Source organism: Onthophagus taurus, chromosome 3 (assembly GCF_036711975.1).
Source record: "Onthophagus taurus isolate NC chromosome 3, IU_Otau_3.0, whole genome shotgun sequence".
Classification (NCBI taxonomy): Eukaryota; Metazoa; Arthropoda; class Insecta; order Coleoptera; family Scarabaeidae; genus Onthophagus; species Onthophagus taurus.
Genome location: NC_091968.1, coordinates 22,071,379 through 22,099,113, shown reverse-complemented (window position 1 = coordinate 22,099,113; position 27,735 = coordinate 22,071,379). Strand labels below are relative to the sequence as shown.

The 27,735-nt window shown below is 30.9% G+C and overlaps 2 protein-coding genes across 6 annotated transcripts; one reads left to right on the top strand and one right to left on the bottom strand.

Moving 5' to 3' along the window:
- Window positions 1-2,106: 2,106 nt before the first annotated feature.
- Window positions 2,107-13,445, top strand: LOC111427579 (tyrosine-protein kinase receptor torso-like). 5 transcript variants are annotated; one of them, XM_071195341.1, is made up of 8 exons: window positions 2,107-2,244; window positions 3,048-3,168; window positions 11,120-11,240; window positions 11,303-11,515; window positions 11,572-11,900; window positions 11,953-12,134; window positions 12,199-12,250; window positions 12,306-13,445. In XM_071195341.1, exons 2-8 carry the CDS (start codon window positions 3,073-3,075, stop codon window positions 13,308-13,310), a joined length of 1,998 nt encoding a protein of 665 aa, XP_071051442.1. In that variant the 5' UTR covers window positions 2,107-2,244; window positions 3,048-3,072; the 3' UTR covers window positions 13,311-13,445. The 5 variants fall into 5 exon arrangements, with proteins under 5 accessions (XP_071051442.1, XP_071051443.1, XP_071051444.1 ...); XM_071195342.1 differs by having other exon boundaries at window positions 2,107-2,310; XM_071195344.1 differs by lacking the exons at window positions 2,107-2,244; window positions 3,048-3,168 and adding exons at window positions 10,381-10,462; window positions 10,583-10,756.
- Window positions 13,446-17,416: 3,971 nt separating this feature from the next.
- LOC111427335 (exocyst complex component Sec15) lies at window positions 17,417-25,947 on the bottom strand. Its single transcript, XM_023062433.2, has 10 exons — window positions 25,790-25,947; window positions 25,568-25,733; window positions 25,229-25,515; window positions 25,072-25,174; window positions 24,950-25,019; window positions 24,706-24,899; window positions 19,055-19,222; window positions 18,043-19,003; window positions 17,800-17,986; window positions 17,417-17,744 (listed from the first exon to the last, which is right to left on the bottom strand). The coding sequence occupies exons 1-10, from the start codon at window positions 25,879-25,881 to the stop codon at window positions 17,618-17,620; spliced, it is 2,355 nt and encodes a 784-aa protein (XP_022918201.1). The 5' UTR covers window positions 25,882-25,947; the 3' UTR covers window positions 17,417-17,617.
- Window positions 25,948-27,735: the final 1,788 nt, after the last annotated feature.

The following is a 27,735-nucleotide window of genomic DNA, read 5'->3' as shown; positions in this document are numbered from 1 at the left end:
TTTGACAACTCTCATTTGGACCCAATTTTGCAAGTATTCTAACGGCTTTTTCTTGAGCTTTAAAGATGACCTCAATATCGTTTGAAGCACCCCATGTAAGAAAAATATGTTTCTATACTGTGATAGTATGCAAAATACACACTTTTTGTTTCTTTGATCGGTAAAACCCTTGACACCACTCTCAGGCAATACAAGGATGTTAACAACTTTTATTTGCTTAGGCATGTTCTTTCTACGCTAAGGTCGAAGAAAGTGTTATGCCTAGGAATTTCACGGTTTCGTCCTTAACATCCTTTGTTGTTTTGGTATAAAACGTAAGAATTTTGGTTTTTTCCTTATTTAACTGCAGATTATTTGAGTCAAACCTTTATTTTGTTTCTTGGTCTAACGTTTCATTAGTTCTTTGTTACAGCTGTAGAAGGTCTGTAGAAGAATTAATAAAGGATGTGTCGTCATAGAGACACATTGAATCAGCGTGTATTGCTTGGCAAGTCATTTATGTATAGCAGAAAAAGTAGAGGTCGCTGTTATAGTTCTCCACTCCGAAGAGGTACCTTTCCACTGGACCTCTTGATATCAATCCCGGAAATATGACGACACTATTTTTAATACATTATTTTTCAAACCATACCATTCCAATTTCTTTAAGAGAATGTCATGATTAACAGAGTCAAACCCCTTACTTAAGTCGCAAAACGCAATTTGAGTGTACTTTTGACTATCCAAACCATTGATTATTTGTTTTATTACGCTTTGCAGTGCTGATGTTGATTTATTTTGTTGGTAACCATGTTGGTATTCTGTTAAAATATTTTCATTTATTACATGTTTCATTATGTTCTCTTTTATTATTATTTCCAAGACTTTTGACATTACCGGTAATATTTGATATTGGTCGATAATTAGTAATAGTTTTTATGGGGGTTATTTTTGCAAATTTTAATTCATTAGGAAAGACTCCTTCTCTCATACATTTGTTTATGGCAATGCATAAATGCTTCGTTATTATTGGCACCACCTTTAAGGATGTGTTATACTATATACTATACAGGTGTCTCCGAAATGCGTGTACAACGGAAGGCCACAGATTCCTTGGCTCAAAATAGGTCGATTTAAGTTAAGTTATATTATCCAAAGTTGCTTCGTTTTGCCGCTAGAGGACTTCAAAGTTAGCAAAAAAAATTCTTTTATTTTTTATAACTCGAAAACGCGTAAATCAATTGAAACCATTATTCAGAAGGGGGTTCCTAGGTTCAATTAACGTCTTTTTATGGTTTTTGATACAATTTTAGAAACACAGGAATGATGGAAAAGTCATGTGTTCACCGGATATTACTCCATTTTTTTTCTGACCAGGCGACGATTACATTATTATAATTTCTAAATAGCCCATTCAGTTCTAAACCGTTTTTGTCTCTTATAGATTTTGATTACATAAGTGGTTAAGCCAGAAAAAAGGTATTTTTAAATATCTGCAAGCCTTGTTTACGTCATTGCAGTTACAAAAGTTACCTCATCGTAGTTGGCACTTCATCTACCTATGTAAAATTTTTCTAACGTATTTATCATCTGCATAAAAAAATTTGAGCAAAAATGTAAAGGAGTGGTTACGTTTAGTAGTTTAGAAGGGTCGGTTGAAAGTACAAATAAGGCCAAAACGTGCCCTATTATGAGTTAAACATATTCCCCGAATTTCATTTTCCTAGCGTTTATGGTTTTTGAGAAAAAAAATTAAACCAAAACCTTCCGCCATGGCCGAAGTCGCCCATGGTTCATATATCAAAGTACCCTTAAGATTCACTAAAGAATCACCCCTTGAAGTTTGTTGCAGTCATTCAGATGCACCCTGTATATATGTTTTGACGATTGTTATGCAAAACAAATTAATTTCTCCAAAACCGTTGTAAATTGAGAAACAAAACTACTTTACTATTTTACTACAAAACTATTTTAGGGTAATAAACTAATCATCAATCTTCCCTAAATTTCTGCGAAACCAGTAGGTAAACTTAGTTTACTTATTTCTCAGAAATTGTTTTAGTAATTCGGCACGTTGCTGGTATTATCAAACTGAAACGATTGCATTAATCTGCGTACCTTAGCGGATAATCGTTCAGTTCTACGTTAATCCTCGCGCACCGCGTACAATTTCGATAAAATTTATTTACCTGTTTTAACGCAAAAATTAAATTGTTGTGATAGAAATCTGGTTAGGATAAAATTTGTTTATAAACGTGCTTTTTTGTAAGTTCCAACAAATATTATTCACCATTTTCTTTGATTGGGGTTTACTTCAATTTAATTTAATTTGTAAGTGTTTTTTTAATGACTTCATTGTAAGTATAATAAATAAAAATCGGATTAATAAATCAGGAAATTAAACATTTAAAGCAAACATTTAAACTAGGTACGTCATTATGGTGCTATGTTTACCAAATCAATTAGATGAGTAAATTTCTATAACGATCCCGAGTAAACAACGTTAAGGGAAGTTTCAGAAATGAAATTTATATCTAAATATGTTAGGATGCAGTTTTTGCACTCGCATCATCGAGAATTGATGTCTTAAGTTGCATTAGTTCCTGAAGATCGTATCTTCATCGCCGAAAATTTGGACTTGTTCAATTAATACTAGATATGTATAAAATTTTATTTATTTTCTTATTTCCGTAATAAAATTTCCAACAATCCAAGGTTTATATAAATATTTCAATTTGATTACATTTAGCGAATTATAAATATAAGTAGATTTACGTACAAGTCACTTTATTTATTTTTTAATCCTATTTTAAATGTACCGGATTTGGTTTAAATGTAATCAATAAGTTATTTCTTGTAATCACTTCATCTTCATTTACTAAACTAGTCAGCTAAATATATTAATATAAATTATTCACGGACATTGTCTAAACAATTCAAAATTTTTCAAGACTCAAGTTTATTTTTGTTCGAAAATTTCATCACAACTCAAAGAAAAGGGTCAAAGAAATTGTTTACAGTGTAAAATATGCCAGGAAATATAAAATATTAATGACTTTACTTTGCAGATGTGCCCGGTGAATGCGTTTTTGAATGTTACATCATTTTTGGCGTAACTTGCGTTGCATCAAAATGACAGGATTTTTTAAATATTTCATAATTTTATACTCGATTGCTTTGTCGATGGAGGTAAGTCCACTTTTTTTCTTATTTTTAATCTTACATCATCATAAAAGCTTAAAAACATCACAAATAATGGATTGCTTAGATAATAATTCTTATTAACTAGCGCTAAGATAACATTTATGTGAATTATTAACAACTTTTCTCGCAGAAACTAAAACAGATAGAAAAAAGCGGGTTTCAACATTGGAATTATTAATTAATTTTGATTAAATTCGCCAAATTTGAATCATCTACGATTATTAATAAGGCACATACAAAACGTTTTGTTTAATCTTGCAAAAAATATCACTCTAAATCATGATTTTTTAACAAATGATATCTTAAAGAGTAATTGAGATGTTTTAAAACGGTTTTTTGAGTTAGAATTGTTAATTAATTCTTAATAAAGTCACAAATTTTAATTTCTTCGTTTGTATTAATAACCGAGAAAAGAATTTTTTAAATTAATCTGTCAAAAAAGTTAAGGCAAAATGGTGATTTTTTTAATAATCAATAATCAATGTTGATTGTGTATAATCCATTTTACCAGTATTATATTAAATGTAAAAGACGAAAATTATAATCAATTTATTTTTTTACTGGTTTATTATTCTTAAATTTAGCTTAACATGTTTCGACTAACGTCTCGATAGTGAACAATATTTAATTGAAGTTATAAAATTGAAAAGAGAGACAGTAAGTCTCGTTAAATTTAAAAACTTGAGTTCAAAAAATTTGCACGTGCACTTTCAACTTTTTAAAAAGATATTTCTATTGCTTTTCTTTGTCACAATATTAATGATGATTATATATTAAAGTTTCGTAGAAAAGATTCAAAATTTTACAGATTAACACATTAAAATATAAAGTAAAGTTACATCGAACGGACATTACAACAATGAAATTAAAAATCAACATAAACATTTGGATTTTCTCAATAGAAAAATTAATTTTATTTATAATATTTTAATTGTAAGATTACATTATTTGGAATTGTAAGAAATAATCGAACAAACAAAATTCATACTAATTGTAAGACCAGAATTGAATGCCATGTGGAAAAAGAAAATAAATATAATAAAAAATAATAATATACAATTATTCAATCGTGAAGAACTAGACTTTCTCAATAAGGGACATAAATACTCCATTTCCAACCTCTCAAGTAAATTTACCAAAATTAGCAATAAAACTAGAAAACAGTATTAATGGATTGCCGGGGGAAGACAACTTAAGGAAGGATCTCATGGAACTTCTAAAACGAAAGGAACAAAACACATAAAATAAAACCCATAACAACGTTGGGAAAGAAAAAAACACAACGTGACGTAACATAAGAAATAAAATAAAAGTTAATTCACTCATAGTCACAAACGCAGACAAAAACGCAGATTTGGTAAAATTAACAAGAATGCAAAAAAGTCTTTTCATAATAAAACTAAAAAAGTTACAAAAGATGCTTCAGAATTTTTGAAAGGTAGATATTAATCCTTTTTATTTTGTTCCAATGAATCCGAAAATTCCTTTAGTTTACTCAATTATTAAATTACACAAAAACGACTTCCCAATTAGACCAATCATATCAAATTTTTGATTCAATTTTTTAAAAACATAATTCAATTTAAAGTTCATTATACTATAAACAATAGATATGAACTTATTGACACTTTACAAAATCTAGAATTACCAAAAAACTTCACCTTGCTATTATTTGATGTAACTAATTTGTATATTAACATTCCAGTTAAAGAAGCTTTAATTATAATTAAAGATCTTCTTAAAGACAAATTAGATTTTAATAATGTAACACATATTTTAAATTTACTTCAAATTTGTATAGAACAAAATTTTTTCCAATTTAATGATAAATTTCATAAATAAAATAGAAAATAAAATTCTACACAAAGACAAGTTAATTAATAACAACATAACACCTTGACGAAGATATGTTGATAGTTTGGAATGATGATGGTTTAAATTTAGTAGATGATTTTCACAGTTACATTAACAGTTTACATAACAAAATTAAATTCACCTTGAACAAAATAAACTCTTAAATTTTCTTGATCTTACTTTAATTAATAATGATAGTTCCATTGAATTTAAAATATACAGGGTGTTTTATAACATACGGAGTAGACTAAAAAGGTAGGTAGTACTTGGGGCCAAACTGAAGAGATTTTCTTAATGTTTTGTTAAAAACTTAATAGTTACATAGATATAGCATGTTATTTTTTTAAATAAGTTAACATCCATTTTTGAGAACCGCTGATATTCAGTAAAGAACAATTAAAATACTTGTCAACGCCATCCTCATTTCTGAAGGAGCTGTAAAACTAGACAATTTATTATTTCAGTAGTTTTGATATTTTAGATAATACGTAATTTGTTAAAATTCGCAGTTTGAACTTAAACGTAGTGTAATACCGTATATCGTAAGAAATGCTCGGCCATTAATTCAACTTTAACGTTCTATATCTTTGTGATTATTGCGTTATAGTCAAAACATTATTAAGAAAATATCTTTAGTTTGCTATGCAATTTAAAGCATTAAAATCTTATGGCATTTTGCAACACCTTGTCAAAAGGAATTCAAAAACCTTAAAATATACAGGGTGTTCCATTTAAAAAACACACTCACCATGTCGTAACTCAAACTGCCGCACAGTGGCACGATACTGTAAATAAGTAGACATTCGACAAAAATCCGGAATTCAAATATATGCTAATTTTTTCTGCTAATGTATAGAAAAGTGTCCCTTTCATTATAAAATGGCCTTAAAACCACTTTAAAAAAGCTATAATCTGCTTTGAAGTTACTTGATTAAGACTGTTATAAATCACTTAATATTAGCAACGTAATTACGATAGAGTTTTTACAGAAATATTTCTGTTTGTAATCCAGTTAACGAAAATCGGTTTATATCCAATAATAGTGTAATATTTTGAGATTTCTAAATACATGCTTACTTATACTCACAAGTATGTTCTTGAGAAATATTGAAAACATTGAATGTACCCTAATTTCTAAAATATATATATATATATTTCGATGTTTATAAAAAAATGCTCAAAAGTGCAAGATGAACTATTAGCGTAGGTAGATTAGCTATAGTGTCTACTATGGGAAACTATCGATATCTTATCCGACCGCATCCGACCAAAGGATATTTTCGATATTATTTGTCCCGCTGTTCCTTACTAAAGATTGATATTTTTCAAGTTTTTAAAAAATTATTCTAAGGTGCAAGGTTAATATTTACTACAACAAAAAGATTAGTCAAAGATTATAGGCTTAAGCCGGGTTCACACGCACTTTTTTTACAAGACAGTTTTTTACTGAATAATAGTAACGCAATCAGCATAGATTTGTTCACTCGTCGTTTATACTGCAAAATTGCGTTATATACTGTTTAAGATAAGATTTGATTTTTATTCAGTAAAAATGTATTCTGCAAAAAAAACGTGCCGTGTGAACCCAGCCTTAGTGTTACATTCTGTCTTGTCATTTTTAAATTTTAAATTGGAGTAGGCTATGATTTTAAAATTTATAAACATAACCTAACTTTTGAGAAATCAAAAATTTAAACTGTCATTTTTAAAAGTAAACTTTTAATAGCAGTTTTCGATAAAAGTCATTATGGATTTAAAAACTAATGAAGATCTGTTCAACATCGTGAACAAAATTAAAAAATTATGGAAGTATGGCGAACTTTACGATACCATTGCGTCAACAATGGACAGAATTTTATCAGAAGACAAACAGAAGATTTTGAAGGAGTGTCTTCGGAAATTTTGTGTAAATTTATTCAGAAGATGGAAGAAGTGTTGTTATAATAAAAAGCGCTTCCTAATCCGAGAACATGCTTGGTTACATTCAATATTTAATTGGCCGATGGGTCTAAAAAATGAAATATTTGGAGAAACAATACGTCCGCAACAAAATTCAACTGAATTTAAAAGAAGACCCTTTTTGGAATTAAGCTACCGTCAGAAGAAGAGGAGGACCAACGCTCTGCGGTCAGAAAATACTTTGGATGAGCTTATCTTTGCAACAAGATTAAAAATGGGTACACATGAATCTCGCGAACTGGCCAAGATTTTAAACCACCTTCTCAAACATTCTGAAGATATTTCCAAAGTATCTAATATATTATATCAAAAAAAGAAACAAAAGCCCACATTAACCCCTGATGACAGCCTTGCTCTTTATACATCTTTAAATTTATCAAAATGGCAATACAATACTTTGAGAGATTCTGTAGGAAAGTCACTGATTCCATCATATTATAAGGTGACTATGGCAAAAAAGGCCTGTTATCCACCCTTAGAATCTATGAATGTTACGGACACTGCGGCAAAAATTAAAATTCAAGCTCTTCTGGATTTAACGGTATCGAGACTTTTAAAAACTTGCTTGGATAAATTGCAATCAACAGAACTAGTGCTAATTAGTAAATGGGGATTTGATGGAGCTTCCAGCCAGAGTAACTACAAACAAACATTTAACGATGTAGATGCAGATGATTCTTTCATATTCATGTCAAGTTGTGTACCCCTAAAATTGTCAACTCCAAATGATGTCGTGATTTGGGAAAATCCTCGCCCATCTTCTACTCATTATTGCCGCCCAATAAAATATGAATTTATAAAAGAAAATAATATGGTTATTAAGCAATAAATGGCAGATTTGCAAAATCAAATAAACGCACTTACACCAACCTTTTTTAACGGCATTACTATAAAACATCAAATGGTGATGACCATGATAGATGGAAAGGTTACTACTGTAATCTCAAACACTCCTTCCGCTTCTACTTGTAAATTAAAAAAGTAAAAATACTTGAAATGAATAATTTATCTGTTGTGCTCACGAAAGAGGTAAGATGTGATGTCTTAAAATACGGATTATCAACGCTTCACATGTGGATTCGATGTTTTGAGTGTTTAATACACATATCCTACAATCTGGATTTTAAGAGATGGTGTGCGCGAAAGGAGCATGCACCTTTAAAGGATGCAAGAAAAAAACAAATTCAAGCAAAATTTCGTAAAGAACTCGGTATTTTAGTTGATGTGGTAAAGCAGGGGGTTGGCTCTACTAATGATGGCAATACTGCTCGAAAATTCTTCAACAATTTTGATAAATCTGCCAAAATTACAGAGCTCGATGAAAATTTAATCAAAAGTTTTGCTGTAATTCTTCAGACAATTTCATCGGGGAGAGAGATAAACATAAATGCGTTTGATAAATACTGCAAGGATACAGCAGAACAATATGTTTCTCTTTATGGGTGGTACTATATGCCATCAAGTGTACATAAATTATTAATTCATGGGGCGGAGATTTGCAAATATTTTTCAATTTTACCAATAGGAAAATTATCAGAGGAAGCAGGGGAAGCGAGAAATAAAGACTTTAGAAAATTCCGAGAGGATCATTCCCGGAAGCAAAGTAGAATTTTAGCCAATGAAGATGTAATGCACAACCTCTTGATATCATCAGATCCCCTTATATCAAGTATTAGACCGAGATATTCACGACATAAACCATCAAATTTATTTCCGGAGGCAGAGCAATTGTTAGTTCATGATGAAAAGGGCGAGGAATATGATTCAGAAGCAGGAGAATTTTTAGAATGAACATTGAGTTGGTTCATCATTCATTGGGCGCTTGTGTTTATTCTTCTGTTTATACTTTTCTGATTAACATTCAATTTGTTGTATGTCTTCTGTGTTGTTTTGTGTTTTAATACGTTTGCCACTATTGTTACTTTTATTATATTTGTTACAATCATTTATAAAATTAGTTATCTGTTCAGTTGTGAGTTGGTTCATCATTCATTGAGCGTTTATCTTCATTCTTTTGTTTTTACTTTTTTTCAAGAGACAGTTTCAAATCTGCATTAATTATTTACCAATTAACATTCAGGTGTTGAATGTTTTTGTGTTATTTTGAGTGTTAATACGGTTATCACGGTTACACCCTCTAATTACCGTTTGGTGTAATAGTTTCTTATTGCTATTTTTTATTACTCTTATTATGTTCGTTATATTTATTTTGTTTGTTAACTCTTTTTTTTGTGATAGTGGATTTTCTACCATTAAACTCCCCATAATACTAGTTTTCAAGTCATTTTTTCTGAAACTGTTCAATTTATGAAAGAAGTAATTAACTGAAAGACAATCTTCAACGCCGTGTATACATTATATGAGCAATATTTTGCCAATACATTTTTGGTATTATTTTCATTTTAAATGAAAATAGAATTTGTAGTTACTCTATGGTCAATTTATTACCGACCACCTGTATAACACTAATGTGTGTATTATGAACACACTGTATATGACTCAATTATTTTATAGTTTAACATTTTATAGTTTTTGGTAGCAACAATTTGTAAAAAAGAGCATGGTATAAAAATAAAAACACCCATGTCCACCCTTTTTCACTTTCGTCCCACTGTGTGCCGTCATGATTTTTATTTTATTTCTACGCCAAGATATGCGGAAAATAGTTTCAAGTAACTTTTATTTAAAACTTTTTTTAATATAAGTTGAAGTTTAGGCTGTAGAACTGTTATTCCATTCTTTTTGTACACCTGTATAATATTTTCCTCTTACAAGAGTACATGTGCATTACATATTTTTTAATTCTGGTTTTCGAACAAAAAGTTGAATTATTCTTGCAAGTTCATCTATTTTACGTCATTTAGTTGCAATGTCCGTTCAATGTAACTTTACTTTATGTTTTAATGTGTTAATTTTGAATATTTTCTACGAAACTTTAATATAATCATCATTAATATTGTGACAAAAAAAAGTAATAGAAATATTTTATTATAAAAATTGTGACATCATTCCCTCCTTTATTTCTAAAACTCCAATTATAACGACGTTTCGGGAAATGTTCCCATCATCAGGTTAATACTCTTATCTAAAGAAACACGAATTACTAAATTAAAACTAACATAATTACTATTACAAATATGAAAAACAATCTCCATACACTTAAATCACAAAACATTTTTTGTTTAGTTTATAGAATATGATTTTAATTGTTTAGTATCGTATTTGTGTTGTTGTATTCGTTTTTTAAGATGTTGTTTTGATTCCCCTATATATATTTTATTACAATCAGTGCAATTTAATTGGTATATATATAATATGGGAGAGAAAACAGGTTTCGGACAAAGGAATACAATTGTTATCTGACCTTGTATGAAAATTTTTCTTAGACTTGATTCGTAAGCATGATAAGATGTATCGGAATAAATTTAAGAAACAATTAATGATAAAAATTGATGAATAGTCTTAGGTAAGAATCATTCTATAAACTAAACAAAAAATTTTTTGTGATTTAAGTGTATGGAGATTGTTTTTCATGTTTGTAATAGTAATTATGTTAGTTTTAATTTAGTAATTCGTGTTTCTTTAGATAAGAGTATTATTAACCTGATGATGGGAACATTTCCCGAAACGTCGTTATAATTGGAGTTTTAGAAATAAAGGAGGGAATGATGTCACAATTTTTATAATAAAATATACCAAAGCCTCCATAAACTAAAAATTATAGTAATAGAAATATCTTTATAAAATGTTGCAAGTGCAGGTGCGTTTTTTGAACTCAAGTTTTTAAGTTTAACGAGTAAGTCTCTGTTTTTAATTTTATAACATCAATTAAATATTGTTCACTATCGTATTGTAGCGCTTTTGAAGATGACGTTAGTCGAAACATGTTAAGCTGAATTGTTAAGAATAATAAACCAGTAAAAAAGTACAAAAATAAATTGATTATAATTTTCTTCGTTTACATTAATACAGATAGCGAAAAGCTCAAATTGATCAAATTCACCAAATTTCAATCATCCAAAATTATTAACAAGATACATGCTCGTGATTTTTTTAACAAATGATATCTTAAAGAGTAATATTTATATTTATTTATAACTAATTTTTATTAATATTGTTGCAGGATTCAGTCGACATCTATAAAAGTGATAAAGAGTTTCTTTTTCTTGAACAATACAATCTCAGTGTAGTTATTAATTACAACCAATCCATGAATTGTTTACAATTCCAATTTACCTCCGATGGTAAGAATCAAAATAATTAACTATATTTCAGTGAATCTACAAGATTTATTCATCTTCTTCAGTTTCTTCGGACGAAAATTTAACAGCAACAATAATTAGCTTCCCAAGTTCGAATCCACATGTAGTTTGTGATGACTTTAATTTTGATTTGGTAACAAACATCAATGAACCCATATCTTTTCTCGGGGAAGCGAATCAACTAAATTTCGGTTGTACATATAACATAACAGTTAACGACCGCTTCACAAGCTTATCTTTCAATTACTCCATACCGTGTATGATTTATTGCAATAATCTGTGACAAAAAGATATAATGATGCATCATTTTTAGATTGTGTCGATGGAAAATGCAATTGCGACACTCATTTGGTTCCGATGAATATGACCATGGATTATCAAGGAAGAGACGAATTTTTAATCAGATGGAAATTTACAAACGTCGAAGATAGAGATACTTTAGTGAACGTAACATTTTATTCGTACGTAAGCGATGATTGCAGTGATCCTCCCGATTGGAATAATATAACGGAACCTAAACATAAATTGTTTATGTGGAATAATTCCGCTTTGATCTACATTGAAGATAATCCTCATTTGTGTTTACTTACCACTTTTAAAAACAAGTATACATGCGAAGAAGCCTTCCTAAGAAGCCTAAAAGTCGAAGCTTATTTTTAATTTAAACGTTTAAATTAAACATTAATTTTTTTAGATTAATAACTCAACGTGGATCAATATCTCATACACTTTCATCTCAGTAATTTTATTATTGGTCATCGTAGCTCTTTGGTATATTCATAAATGTCGAGGAACAATAAAAACCGTATTAATAACGAGGGATCAAAGTCGTAGGCGACGTAGTTGCCACAACATTTATGGATACTTCCCAGACAAGTAACACTATGTTTATTAACTTCCTTATAAATAACCCAATAATATTTATTTAATTTATTTTTAGAAAGAAATGGGCCGAATCCACCAACATCGAATACATCGAACACGAAATTCTTGTAAATTTATTTTTAACAATCAAAAATTTATTTATTGAAATAATCTTTATTTAAGGAAGGACTTGTTGATGAATTTGAATTACCCAGGAACCATTTAAAACTGTTAAACGAAATCGGAAAGGGGGCATTCGGGGAAGTTTACCTTGGAAATATTATATTGAACGGTAACAACGAATCGGTTGCTGTTAAAACGTTACGGGAAAGGTGTTCGAATGAAGAAATGGAAGACTTCTTATCAGAAATCGATATTATGAAGAAAATTGGGCGACACCGAAACATTGTGACGATGCTAAAGTGTTGTACTCTTCAAGAACCGTATCGGATGATTATGGAATATGTTCCGTACGGAGATTTGAAGCATTATTTAATGAGCATGAGGGATAAATGGATTAAAAAAAATAATTTCGATGATGATGAATCTGAAAGTTATATTGTTCCAATTACACCCACAAATAAATTTACACTTGATATTGCTCAAGATACGATTCTAGATCACACCGAATTACAAGATTTCGCCCTCCAAATAGCTTGCGGGATGGCTCATTTAGAGAAAATTCCGATAACCCATCGTGATTTAGCCGCAAGAAACATTTTAATCGATGCGAATAAAATCTTGAAAATATCCGATTTCGGTTTATCCCGACCTGGGCCTTACATCAATAAGAATCACAATAAACTTCCGTTCCGATGGATGGCTTTGGAAGCAATAGAAGATCACTTTTATAATAATAAAAGCGATGTTTGGTCGTTTGGAGTGGTTTTGTGGGAAATTGGGACGTTAGGTGCTTTTCCATACGACACAATTCCCGATCGAATGTTGCTTTATCATTTGCACATAGGGAAACGTTTGGAGAGGCCGGAAATTTGTACGGATGAGTTGTATTCGTTGATGTTGAGGTGTTGGTCGGAGGATCCCAAATTTAGACCGACTTTTGAAGAGTTAGTTGAAGAATTAGATGTAAAGAAAAGCCGAATTTATATTGATTTTACCCAATTGAATCCAAGCTATGTGTTTCCACCGATTCGAGCGAACGAATATCACAAAGTTGAAACAACCTAAAAAAAATTTTTATTTTATTAATTAATTTATTAATTTTTGTTATTATTGTGAAATGAATGTACCTGGTTATATTTTTAACTTTTATACTTAAGATATGTTTACTCAATATTAATAAATCTCTATTTTTATCACTTATACGATTCAAACAACCTTACTTAGGGCCGGTTGTACAATATACCCATAAATCTACCTGATAACTTATCCGACCGATAAACTTATCGCGAGGATAAAGACATTCGCTGTTGTACAAACTGTTTTTGTCGGTAGGATAGCTATCGGCAAAATAAAAATCGGTTTTTCCCCATATCTAGTGATTTGTGCCGTAGGTTGGTAACGCTAACGTCTTTCTTTGAAATTTGAATTATGATTTTTACGACCGACAACTGAAACAACGTATGTATACGGTTAACGGTTAATGTTATAGGTTAACCTATGCAGTAACCATACAAATTTTTTATTAAAACCTTGGTAATCATAAATATCTGGCGTATAACTGTCTTATTATATATTAAGCACCGCTGAGTTCCCGATAAGTTATCCTGCCGATAATCCACCCAGTTATAATGTCTTGTCTTGTTATTACCAAAATGTCAGAGGTGTTCGCACGAAGACACCTACTCTTCTGAATTCATGTGTGAGTCTTGTTTTGATGTTGTGGTCTTGTCGGCGACATGACTATCCGATGATATTTTTGATGCTGAATTTTGTCCCTGTGATTGGATTACGTTTCGGAGGGATTGTAACTTTGGTGCGCTTGGCCTGTCTAGGAGGGGTGGTGTTTTGATTTGTCTTAAGAACACCCTAAAAGCAAGTCAGCTTGATCTCTCTGATTTATCCAGAGTGGTACCAGTAATTGATGTGGTGGGAGTCAAGATTCAGGGTGTACGTGGGAAAATAATATATATATTTGCTTTATACCACCTTCTGTCCCTTTTGATGCATTTAAACTATTTTTTGACACGTTTAATTCGTTTGAATATCTGCCTAATGAATGCGTTGTTCCTCTTGGTGATTTTAATGTCACCTCCTGTACTTCCATTGGTACCAATGGTAGATTTAAAACGACCTTAACAAATTCCCGACATTGCCATGATTTTCGTCAATACAATTCAATTGTGAATATCAACAATCGTTTACTTTATTTGATCTTTGCCAATATGAGCTACGCAGTCACTCGTGATCTCGATCCGTTGCTTGCTGAGGATTCCCATCATTCCGCTTTAGCGGTTGTCCTGGATTATGCTCCCCAGGTTTCCATGTTTAAGCATCGTGGCCTACCCACCTACAACTTTAAGCGTTTAGACTATCCTTTGTTGTATCGAATGTTGCGAGAAGTGAATTGGTCGGACCTGGATGGTATTGGAGTGGTAGAAGATGCATGCCGGCTTCTTTATAACAAGTTACACGACGTTTTTGATTTAGCAGTGCGTAAAACTGTGAGAGATTCTACGAATCGTCGTTGGCCTTGGAAAAAGGATTGTATTCACATGAAGGAGAATATGCGCGCAAGGCATAAGCGTACTGGTTCACTGTATTGCCTGAATGAATGTAAACGCTACAGATCTCTATCGAAACACTTCATTACCGATGCATATAATGCGTATATGAACAATATAGAGCGATCTTTGATTTCTGATCCCAGTAATCCCACAAACGCGAGCCCTTTTGAGCACATTTTTCTACATTCTCACACATTTCACGCGGTATTTCATTAATTTCATCACGAATATTTTGTTGAGTTGATCCAGCGTTCCTGGTTTGTTTGCATAAACCTTGCTTTTCAGATATCCCCACAAAAAGAAGTCCGGAGCAGTCAAATCAGGCGACCGTGGAGGCCAATCAACATCACCATTTCTTGAAATAACTTGTTGTGGAAAGAGGTCTCGCAGTAATTCCATTGCAATCCTGGCTGTATGCGATGTGGCACCGTCTTGTTGATACCACATGTTAATCAAGCCCAAAGCATGCAGTTGTGGCTTTAAAAAGTTTTCAATCATATCACGATATCGCTCCCCATTGACAGTTACCGTTACGCCGTTTTCAGTTTCAAAGAAGTAAGGTCCAATGATTCCTCCTGACCAAATTGCACACCAGACTGTCACTTTTAATGGATGCAAAGGTGACTGATGAATAATTTGAGGGTTTTCCATTGCCCAGAACCGACTATTCTGTTTATTCACATATCCATTCAAATGAAAATGTGCCTCGTCACTCATTATGATTTTTTCATGAAAATCGGGGTTGTCATGGGCGAGCTGTAACATCCTATTGGCATATGTACGGCGGCGTAAATGGTCTTCTAGAAGAAGCTCTTGTGTCAACTGAATCTTAAATGGAAACAAATGCAAATACTTGTGCAAAATTGTGGCCAAAGTTGTTCTTTGAAGACCAAGTTCCTGAGCACGTCGTCGAATTGAGGTCGATGGATTGTTTTGAACACTTTTTTGAGCAGCAGTAATGTTTTCAGCCGATCTTGCAGTACGTTGTGGTCCATGCTTGGGCCTATCAGCTACAGTCCCTCTTTCTTCGAAATCATTCACTACACGATAAATAGTGCGTCTTGTTGGGTTGGGTTGGGTTGTTTCTCCCAAAAATTTCACGTAACTTTCTCATCGTCACAGTAATCGATGATTGATTTTGATAAAATGTTTTAACGATTAAAACACGTTGGTTTACCGAATATTTTTCCATAATAAATTTGCCACGTCTCTACTTCACGACTACCAAATATGAACTGTCAAGACTAATGTTTACCAAAATGGCGGCAAAACAAAGTAGTATACCTTCTCGGCGGACACCGGTAGAATCGTAAACTATGCATTTGATCATGTGATGATCTTTAGCAAAGTTGTTGTGCATGAGCCCACGAAGGTTTCTATGTCACAATTTGTTCAAAATGAACAAAATCAATAAAGTGAAAAAAAATGAATTGAATATTTGCGTAATGTCTTTAATTCAAATTTATTTTAGTTAGTGGCGTAGCAACGCGCGCAGTGTACAGCTAGTATAGAATAAAACTTCAGTTCATTTTGGTTCATTTTCATCATTTCATAACGAAACACGTATTTTTTGTCCTTAAATGAGGTTATACTGATGAATTTGTTTAAATTACAACCAGTAAACTTCAACACAACGAACAACAATGTGGTGATGCCGGCAGTTGATCGATACAAATTAATCATATTTAAGATAAGTGAAATTTTCAATGATAATTAAAATAAAAACGAATAATAATGAAATTGAAAATTGTAACTTAACTTATCTTGTAGTTTACTGAAGTTCTCGGTTAAGGAAACTTGGACTCTTCAAAGGAATCAGAAACGATGATTCTTGATTGGATTGGAATAATTCTTCGGTATGGTATACTGGATTAATTGGATCAGGAACCAGTTAATTTTCTTTTTTATTATTAAAGGTGATTAATTTTAATTCGAATAATCTTCTTATTATTTAACTTATTAAAGCAATAAGTTTTCTATTTTTGAGGTTATGTCACAATGGTGATTGACAAGTAAATTAACTTTTGTTTTGATTTTTAAAATGAGGACAAAAATTAGCGTGCACTCCTCATCACGTTCGAAATCACACTAAAATCTACCAGTTTCGTTTGTTTATTACTATAACGTTTAAATAACGTTTTCTGATTGGTTAAATTCTTCAACTTGAAATTCGTAATTTAAATTTCTCCAGTATTACCAACTTCGAAATGTCAAATGTCACCAATTAAATTTTATCCAAAATTATTAAAATATCTATTTCAACAATATTTATGAATAAAATGTTGTAGTTTTATTGCTTTAACTTTGTTTTGGTGATTTCGTAACATTTTCTTTTGGATTTCAACGTCCAGCTTCAAAAATTATTCAAATATGTAATCTAAGGATTTTCATCAAATTCTTCATCAAAACTCCCATATGATGGATGGTTTTCGTTCTTTACATGCTAAAATTATCGTTTTCAATACTTTTAACCCGACAAATATGAATTACAATAAGAAATTAATGAAAAATGAAATTTGAGGTTATGTCATTGTCAAAATTCTACAAAATTATTTCGTATCGACTTTACATGGATTAAATACAATAAAAAACGTAAACGGCCTATAATACATAATGAATTCTAATATATTTACAACACTTTATTAATACAAAAGCAAATTTTTATAATTATTATTTGTAACCTCACCCACGATTAATACGATTTGGTTATATTATTACACTTATATAACCACTTAGGTGTTTCAAAGACTTCAATTACGATTATTTATTACAGATTAATACAAAACGTTAATAAATAATAGTAAAGCATTAATTTTTATTTGTAGTTTGTGACAATTGCCTCAACTGCTTCAAAACTGTTTCTAACAATTTCTTCTTTTCCCTTTCGCTTTTCTTCAAGACGGTAAACATAGTTTTTTTATCACCTTCTCTTAATCTAAAACGTAAATTTAAATCAAAATTAACAAGTTATTGTGTTAATAATCACAAACTTTTCCAATAAAATAATAGCCGTTTCTGGATTAACCAATTTGTATTTGCTATTTTCCTGGCCGTGATCGTGGAAATAAGTGGGCCAATCCCACGATATTATTAAATCTAAAATTTCGCGTAATTGCGCGAAATATGATAAAAGGGCGTCTTCTTGGAGCCCTTCAACGCGTTGCAAAGCAGCAAATTCTACAACAAAATCAAAAATTAATTAATCAACTAAAACATGTGATTAATTAAGTTACGTTCGCATTGTAATAGATCCAAATTGATTTGGTTTAGAGCCCCCATCGAAATTTGTTTAATGTTATCATCCAATAAAATCTCCGTTAAGCAACCTGAAATGTGTTGACAAGTTGATTTACAAGCTGCTTGGGCGACTTGCGCCGGTAATTTAGTGAATCCCAATAAAGTAGTTTGCAAAAACGAGATTAAATCGGTTATAAAACTCGAAGCATGTCCTTGAGGCTCAACTAATAACCAATCGTAGCGTTCCAACTCGATAAATTCATCAATTTTTTGTTTCAATTTTTCGCAAATTTGTCTTTCAGCGTCTTCTCTAGCAGCGCGAAACAACGCTGGTTGTCCCTGAATGACCGTTGAAGACACCCCACGGGTTTCCTCCCCGGTTATATTCGAAATAAATTCGTCCAAATAAACCGTCGCTTTCTCTAAATAACTAGTATCAACGATTATTTGAATAATTTCTTGCAAATTAATATGCGGGCTACGAAATATCGACGATAAGCACCCGATAAAAGTACGAGTCAAAAGCAAATTCATCGATTTTCGTATCATCTCATCGACTTCAACTTGACTCAGATTTAAATCTTCCGAAAATTTCAAACAGGCATAAATAAACTCTTTGACTTCGTTATAAACTTTCGGAACCATCCCGGAAAATGGAAAACCAAACGGAAATTCAATAGGTTCATCTGGGAGGTTATCATCAATAGGAAATTCGGATAAAACTCGTCCAAACGACTCCATATCGTTCACTTCGAGCGGTTTGAACGTTTCGTTTGATAAAATCTCACGAAAAACTTGCACCCAACGTTGCATTAACACCTCTGTGTAATGATCGCGTAATTCTCGCATTAATTCCAACAACGGTTTTACGGTGTAACCATAATTTCTTAATGTGGTGCAAAACAACATTATTAAGTCTTTTATACGTAGAATTAATGTTGCATCGGTACAATAAGCCTAAAAGAATCATTTCAATGAAGATGTAAAGTTAAATTAATTCAGGGTTACCGAATGCGTTTGTAAAGTTGAAACAATTTTGGATAAAGCGGTATTCCACATTTCATCCAAAAAAGCTCTCGTTATCAATCCGTTTCCGGTGTTGAGAATGTGATCTTCTAATATAAAAAAGCCCAGAATCGAATTTATGTATTGTCGGTAACTGTCTTCGGCTTCGTGCTTAAATTAATTAATTTAGACGATTTTTTAATAATTGAGTTAATTTAAATTGGAAAAATTCAAGAATCATCATGTGGCTTAAAAATCCCAAAAAACACGTTTTCTAATTTAAAAATTCCTGGAAGCCGTATTTATTGAAATTAAGGAATGAGACTTATTCTAAAATAAAGCTCAAAGCTTTCTCTTTACAACGGTGTATAATAATTGTTGGGTTGGATTGTAAAAATATTGGGAAAAAAAATGTTGAAACAAAACTTACATTTTCGTATAACCTAAAAGTGTCAAAAAAGATGCTAATTTAAAAATTCCTGCAAGCCGTGTTTATTGAAATTAAGGAATGAAACTTATTCTAAATTAAAGCTCAAAGCATTCTCTTTACAATGATGTATAATAATTGTTGGGTTGGGTTGGAAAAATATTGAGAAAAAAAATGTTGAAACAAAACTTACATTTTCGTATAACCTAAAAGTGTCAAAAAAGGTGTTAATTTAAAAATTCCTGGAAGCCGTATTTATTGAAATTAAGGAATGCGGCTTATTCTAAATTAAAGCTCAAATCTTTCTCTTTACAAAGATGTATAATAATTGTTGGGTTGGATTGGAAAAATATTGAGAAAAAAAATGTTGAAACAAAACTTACATTTTCGAATAACCTAAAAGTATCAAAAAGACGCTAATTTAAAAATTACTGGAAGCCGTATTTATTGAAATTAAAGAATGAGGCTTATTCTAAATTAAAGCTCAAAGCTTTCTCTTTAAAATGATGTATAATAATTGTTGGGTTGGATCGGAAAAATATTGAGAAAAAAAATGTTGAAACAAAACTTACATTTTCGTATAACCTAAAAGTGTCAAAAAAGATGCTAATTTAAAAATTCCTGGAAGCCGTATTTATTGAAATTAAGGAATGCGGCTTATTCTAAATTAAAGCTCAAATCTTTCTCTTTACAAAGATGTATAATAATTGTTGGGTTGGATTGGAAAAATATTGAGAAAAAAATGTTGAAACAAAACTTACATTTTCGTATAACCCAAAAGTGTCAAAAAAGATGCTAATTTAAAAATTCCTGGTAGCTGTATTTATTGAAATTAAGGAATGAGACTTATTCTAAATTAAAGCTCAAATCTTTCTCTTTACAATGATGTATAATAATTGTTGGGTTGGATTGGAAAAATATTGAGAAAAAAAATGTTGAAACAAAACTTACATTTTCGTATAACCTAAAAGTGTCAAAAAAGATGCTAATTTAAAAATTCCTGGAAGCCGTATTTATTGAAATTATGGAATGAGACTTATTCTAAATTAAAGCCCAAAGCTTTCTCTTTACAATGATGTATAATAATTGTTGGGTTGGATTGGAAAAATATTGAGAAAAAAAATGTTGAAACAAAACTTACATTTTCGTATAACCTAAAAGTGTCAAAAACCATGCTAATTTAAAGATTCCTGGAAGCCGTATTTAATGAAATTAAGGAATGAGACTTATTCTAAATTAAAGCTCAAAGCTTTCTCTTTACAATGATGTATAATAATTGTTGGGTTGGATTGGAAAAATATTGAGAAAAAAAATGTTGAAATAAAACTTACATTTTCGTATAACCTAAAAGTGTCAAAAAAGGTGTTAATTTAAAAATTCCTGGAAGCCGTATTTATTAAAATTAAGGAATGAGACTTATTTTAAATTGAAGCTCAAAGCTTTCTCTTTACAATGATGTATAATAATTGTTGGGTTGGATTGGAAAAATATTGAGAAAAAAAATGTTGAAACAAAAGTTACATTTTCGTATAACCTAAAAGTGTCAAAAAAGGTGTTAATTTAAAAATTCCTGGAAGCCCTATTTACTGAAATTAAGGAATGAGGCGTATTCTAAATTAAAGCTCAAAGCTTTCTCTTTAAAATGATATATAATAATTGTTGGGTTGGATTGGAAAAATGTTGAAACAAAACTTACATTTTCGTATAACCTAAAAGTGTGAAAAAAGATGCTAATTTAAAAATTCTGGAAAACCGTATTTATTGAAATTAAGGAATGAGACTTATTCTAAATTAAAGCTCAAATCTTTCTCTTTACAAAGATGTATAATAATTGTTGGGATGGATTGGAAAAATATTGAGAAAAAAAATGTTGAAACAAAACTTACATTTTCGTATAACCTAAAAGTGTCAAAAAAGATGCTAATTTAAAAATTTCTGGAAGCCGTATTTATTGAAATTAAGGAATGAGACTTATTCTAAATTAAAGCTCAAAGCTTTTTCTTTAAAATGATGTATAATAATTGTTGGGTTGGATTGGAAAAATATTGAGAAAAAAAATGTTGAAATAAAACTTACATTTTCGTATAACCTAAAAGTGTCAAAAAAGATGCTAATTTAAAAATTCCTGGAAGCCGTATTTATTGAAGTTAAGGAATGAGACTTATTCTAAATTAAAGCCCAAAGCTTTATCTTTACAGTGATGTATAATAATTGTTGGGTTGGATTGGAAAAATATTGAGAAAAAAAATGTTGAAACAAAACTTACATTTTCGTATAACCTAAAAGTGTCAAAAAAGATGCTAATTTAAAAATTTCTGGAAGCCGTATTTATTGAAATTAAGGAATGAGACTTATTCTAAATTAAAGCTCAAAGCTTTTTCTTTAAAATGATGTATAATAATTGTTGGGTTGGATTGGAAAAATATTGAGAAAAAAAATGTTGAAACAAAAGTTACATTTTCGTATAACCTAAAAGTGTCAAAAAAGGTGTTAATTTAAAAATTCCTGGAAGCCCTATTTATTGAAATTAAGGAATGAGGCGTATTCTAAATTAAAGCTCAAAGCTTTCTCTTTAAAATGATATATAATAATTGTTGGGTTGGATTGGAAAAATGTTGAAACAAAACTTACATTTTCGTATAACCTAAAAGTGTGAAAAAAGATGCTAATTTAAAAATTCTGGAAAACCGTATTTATTGAAATTAAGGAATGAGACTTATTCTAAATTAAAGCTCAAATCTTTCTCTTTACAAAGATGTATAATAATTGTTGGGATGGATTGGAAAAATATTGAGAAAAAAAATGTTGAAACAAAACTTACATTTTCGTATAACCTAAAAGTGTCAAAAAAGATGCTAATTTAAAAATTTCTGGAAGCCGTATTTATTGAAATTAAGGAATGAGACTTATTCTAAATTAAAGCTCAAAGCTTTTTCTTTAAAATGATGTATAATAATTGTTGGGTTGGATTGGAAAAATATTGAGAAAAAAAATGTTGAAATAAAACTTACATTTTCGTATAACCTAAAAGTGTCAAAAAAGATGCTAATTTAAAAATTCCTGGAAGCCGTATTTATTGAAGTTAAGGAATGAGACTTATTCTAAATTAAAGCCCAAAGCTTTATCTTTACAGTGATGTATAATAATTGTTGGGTTGGATTGGAAAAATATTGAGAAAAAAAATGTTGAAACAAAATTTACATTTTCGTATAATCTAAAAGTGTCAAAAAAGATGCTAATTTAAAAATTCCTGGAAGCCGTATTTATTGAAATTAAAGAATGAGACTTATTTTAAATTAAAGCTCAATGCTTTCTTTTTAAAATGATCTGTAATAATCACACCTAATAACCATTTATCAAAGAGATACCTTTGTGAACAACAAAATTCAACAAAGTTTAAATATACCTAAAAACCCTACAGTGCGGATTGTGTCATTTTTTATACAGATTCTTTCTTGTATAGTAGAAAGTACCGACAGCTCTAAATGCGCCGAATAGATGACTACAGTTTAAAATGAGTGTTTAAAACTACCGGTACTTTAAAGTACCGTCGGGACACAAAGGGTTAAACCGGTCAACACCTAACCTAGAACTAGAATCATCTAACTAGCGCTACCTACCACTAAAACTGAAAACATTCAGCATTAGCCGTCTTAAGAGACGCACGGCTAAACCCGAATGTTTCCGGTTCTAGGTCTAGTGTTAGTTCTGCAAAACCTCTTTGGTTTTTTCGACCGTGGTTCTGATTATTGTGTTATAATAATAACACAATTTAATTTAACTCTAATTTAATTCTAACTTTCAATGTAATTCCCAAAATCGACCCAGTGCTTTTCCCTTCGAAAGCCACCTTACATTTGTACACATTAGCAGTGTATAGTGATCACTTCCCATTTCTTTGCATAATTGTGAAAAAATCCGCGTGTTTAGCGCTCTACTTTTAATAAAATTTATTATTCTGATACACATATGTAAGACCGTTTTTAATTCTGCAGGAATTCTGTTTGTAACCAACGCTTCTCGATGTATAGCACAATGGCACCACTCTGCAGATGAAGATACTTGCTTTATTCTCGCCTTCAGACCTGTTATTCTTCCAGACATAGCTTTAGCACCATCTGTACTTACACCAACACATTTCGTCCCATCGATTTTATTTTTATTGAAAAACGTATTTAATTTTTCAAAAATTTCTTCTGTGGTGGTGTTAATAAGAAATCTACGAAGAATCTTTTATGTTTTCTGCCATACTTTCAATTTTTCTTTACACTGTATTGTTTGACAACGGAATTTGTGTTTAAAATTGTGTTAAAATGCGTGTTTTTTTTTTGTACCTCTGGGTGCTTTGTTTCAAACTGGTGTTTTAACTTAGCTGGTTTCATAGAATCATTTGCTAGCACCTGGCTGCAAATAACATACTGCAGTCGTGTTTTGTCAGATTTCGAGGACAGAAATGTTGTAAAACTCGACAGGAAGTTTTACAAAGGAAGTTACAAACAAAACTGGATCTGAAAGAAACGTATTCTTTCGTTTCGAGTTAAAACTGATTTTTCTATATGAAATTTGAGTAACGATATCTGTTGTTTCATTACCCTGTATAATAAAAAAGTAAAAATGTATTCGCCTTTGTAACATTTTCTCACCAAATATTGCTTGAAAAATGTTAATATTGAGTTTGATTACTTAATTTCTTCTTTAAGTAAACGATTTTTGCGAACCTTCACTAAGAACACAAACACTGATGGATTTAAAAGAAGAAGTAGAAAGAAGAGTTAACTTATAACGAGAAAGTAGTCGCTAAAAAACAAAACAGGAAACTTAAAAAGTAATATTAACAATCTCCATACCCAAAATGTCCTAAAAAACGTTACATATTTCTTATGATTGTGAGAGTGATATTAATCTTTAATACAATCTATGTATGCAATTTCGTATGTTGTAGTTTAAACTTTTATTTTTATGTAATTTATTTGCCTACTATTTTTTTCTCGGTTACAGCATTCTAAGTCCTTTGTACACAGACTTTTGCTGCTAAGTGTATATGGTTAGCACGATCGATGACGTCACAAAAAGTGACGTCACGTCAAAACTTTAAAGTGATTTTTCGGTAAGATTCACACTTTTCTGCACTTTTTGACATGATGATTCTTGAATTATAGTTTTAAATTAAATATTAATATTTAAAAGATTAAATTTGAAGTAAAATTTTTTTTTTGGTTATATTTACCATATTTGGTGGAGGTTGTAAAACTAAACGGGCTTGTTTAGTTCTTTCCGCTCTATAATAAGTTTCAAAGGTGGATCGCGAACCTAAAACGCTAGAAATGTGCGAACAGCGATAAATCGGCGAGAAATCAATCATTTCTTGGGCGCAAAGATCTTCATCTTCTCCATAATCTTTAATTTCAAACTCATCATTTACTACAAAAGTAAAAATTAGTCCCTAATTAAACAAGACGAGATTTCTTTACCATCTTTTGGTGGAATTCGTTTCTTTTTACGACCTATTCCTGTGGGATCAGTAGGAAGTTGCTCACTCGTCTATAATAAAGATTACAAATGTATTTATTAAAAATTAATTTAGTATTATTACATGTGACATAGCCACTTCTCCAATTTTAGGAGAAAATCTCCTAATATTCTCCAAAAAATCCCTTAAATCCGACATTGAACTTTTCTCAATATTTTGTCGAATCCTAAAATTAAATTTTTAATAAAAATAACTCCTAAATATCAATTAAAACAATTACTTTGGAATATTTGCGCATAATTCAGCTGAAAATCGATAATTAGCAACATGGGGTAAATGAACATGTTCTAATTCCTCCAAAGTTTTTAAAGCAGGGTAATACCGTTTATCAGCAATTTGCTTTTTTAACTTTGTATAAGTAGTTAAAACCGGAAGACATAAATTCATTTGTGAAATGACCATTGCAATGTTGCTTTGAACTTTCCGAGCTTGCAATAATTCCGCCCCCGATTTATTTAAAGCTTCTGATGCTTCTTGTAGGCTTTTATTAATAGTAACAACTTCGCCCTAAAACGAATAAAAGCTAATTTGTTGTAATTAAGCCCTGGAAAGTACTTACATTTAGCTTTTTAGCCTGCGATCTAACTTCTAAAAGCTCCCTAATCGCCTCAATAAACCCGTGATAAGACACATTGCAGAGTCGTTCGATATCACGATCATAATGTTTAACTCGTTGTTGTAACTTCTCATTGAAGGTTTCTTGCTCGTTTCGGTCGTAAATAGCTCTACAAAGGTAATTGGTACATAGATTTGTGTTTAGGGATAAATACTTGGTTTTAACCTAAAAGTTGGGCCCCAATAATCGTCGACACCTTCAATTTCTTGCAAATATTGATCGTATTGACTTGTTGATTGAGAAATTGTTTGTTCCATGATTTAATTTGTTAACTTATTCTCCAAGATAAAAATAGTGAGGTTAGGTTAATTGGTTGTGTATGCAACCAAATATACAACGAAATTTACGTTACTCTTATTTTATTTATTTGGGGTTTATATTATTTTTAGTCTTTTTATGAAATGATGAAATTAATATTCTTGTATTTTATTAATGTTTTATTGATTTATTTATAATTTTATAGGTTTATAATGAAAAATAAATATGTTAATTTGTTAATAAGTATATTGGGTTGCATAATTATTGACATTGATGTAAAATCCATGAATTATAATTACTTTATTAAATATATATTAAAGTCTTCTTTCTGTTATATTTAGTTTTAACCACTCGTACACGTTTTACATTATAAAAAAATCAAAAAGTAATTCGCGTTTTAAATTGCCTTAAAATATTTGACATGATGAGAAGATAGATAAGCGACAGATGGCGCTAACTCCTATGCGTCTTTTTGAAGTGATATTTTTTGACGTTTCATACAAAAAAAAATTATTTATCTCATTTTGCGTTAGAAATAAAACTAAAACTAGAAATTTTGAGGTTATGCCGTGCGTCTTTGACTTACGATTAGTTTTATTTCTTATTACATCGGCAGAACAGTCTATGGAAATGTTGTGATTAAAATAATTTTGTGTTTAAAAGTTTTCAACCATGCCGTTACCATGGTAACGTCTCGGACATCTTTAAAATAAAAACCACTTGTTGCATCAAGAGAAGTTTTATCAAAATTATCATGGTTATTTTAAACAATTTTCGCATTAAATGAAGCTGAAACACAATTTTTAAGGCAGAGTAAGTACATTTTTTAATTAGTTGTTATTGCGTTGTAAAAATTATGTTCTCAAGTTTTATTTAACACCTTCAGTGTTATAAATAAAACTAAAAATTTTGGGGTTATGCCTTGCGTCAAAGACTTAAATCTAAATCGTGGAGTACTTTGTAACAAAAAGTGAACTTGGCCGCCCTCAAGAACCGAGGGTTCTCAATGCTGTAGCATTCGTGATGGTCGGGGGCGGCCGATGTCTTCGAAAACGGCCGTGTTGGTACTTGAAAATGATGTTGAGGATTCCTAACCTCACTTTAATAACATAACCTAACGTCACTTGCAAATGACATTTTATTTTGACGTCTATTCTGAAGGTCCTAGGTCTGGTGTACAACTTGTAGTCTCTTTTCTGGTACTTTATAAACCATTAAGAATGTCGAAGCCGAGGTCGCTTGCGACTGAGGCTTTAGATTATGTTCATAACAATTAAAGTCTTCTTTCTGTTATATCATTATTGATAAAGATTGTTTGAAGCCGAGGTCGCTTGCGGCCGAGGCATTAGATTATGTTCCTAACAGATAAAGTCTTTTTTCTATTATATCAGTATCGAACGAGAATGTTTCAAGCCGAGGTCGCTTGCGGCCGAGGTCATAGGTCTGGTGTACAACTTTTAGTCTTTTTTCTAGTACTTAATGAACCATTAAGAATGTTGAAGCCGAGGTCGCTTGCGGCCGAGGCTTTAGATTATGTTCATAACCAAACCATCCGCAGTCTTTGTAACAATATTAACGAGTCATTGGGAACAGTGCACAGAATTTTGAAGGAAGGAGTCATAAAGAGAGTTTCAAGTACATTGAAACCTGTTTTGTTCGTGACAATAAGAAGCGTCGATTAGAATTTGCACTTTGTATGTTGCAAGAACCTACCCTATATTTTCAAAAAATGTTAGAGTTTGTTCATATTGATGAAAAATGGTTTTACATAACAAAAACTAAGACAAACTGCTACCTTCTTCCCAAAGAAGAAACACCTCATCGAACATGTAAGAGTAAAAGATTCTTAACAA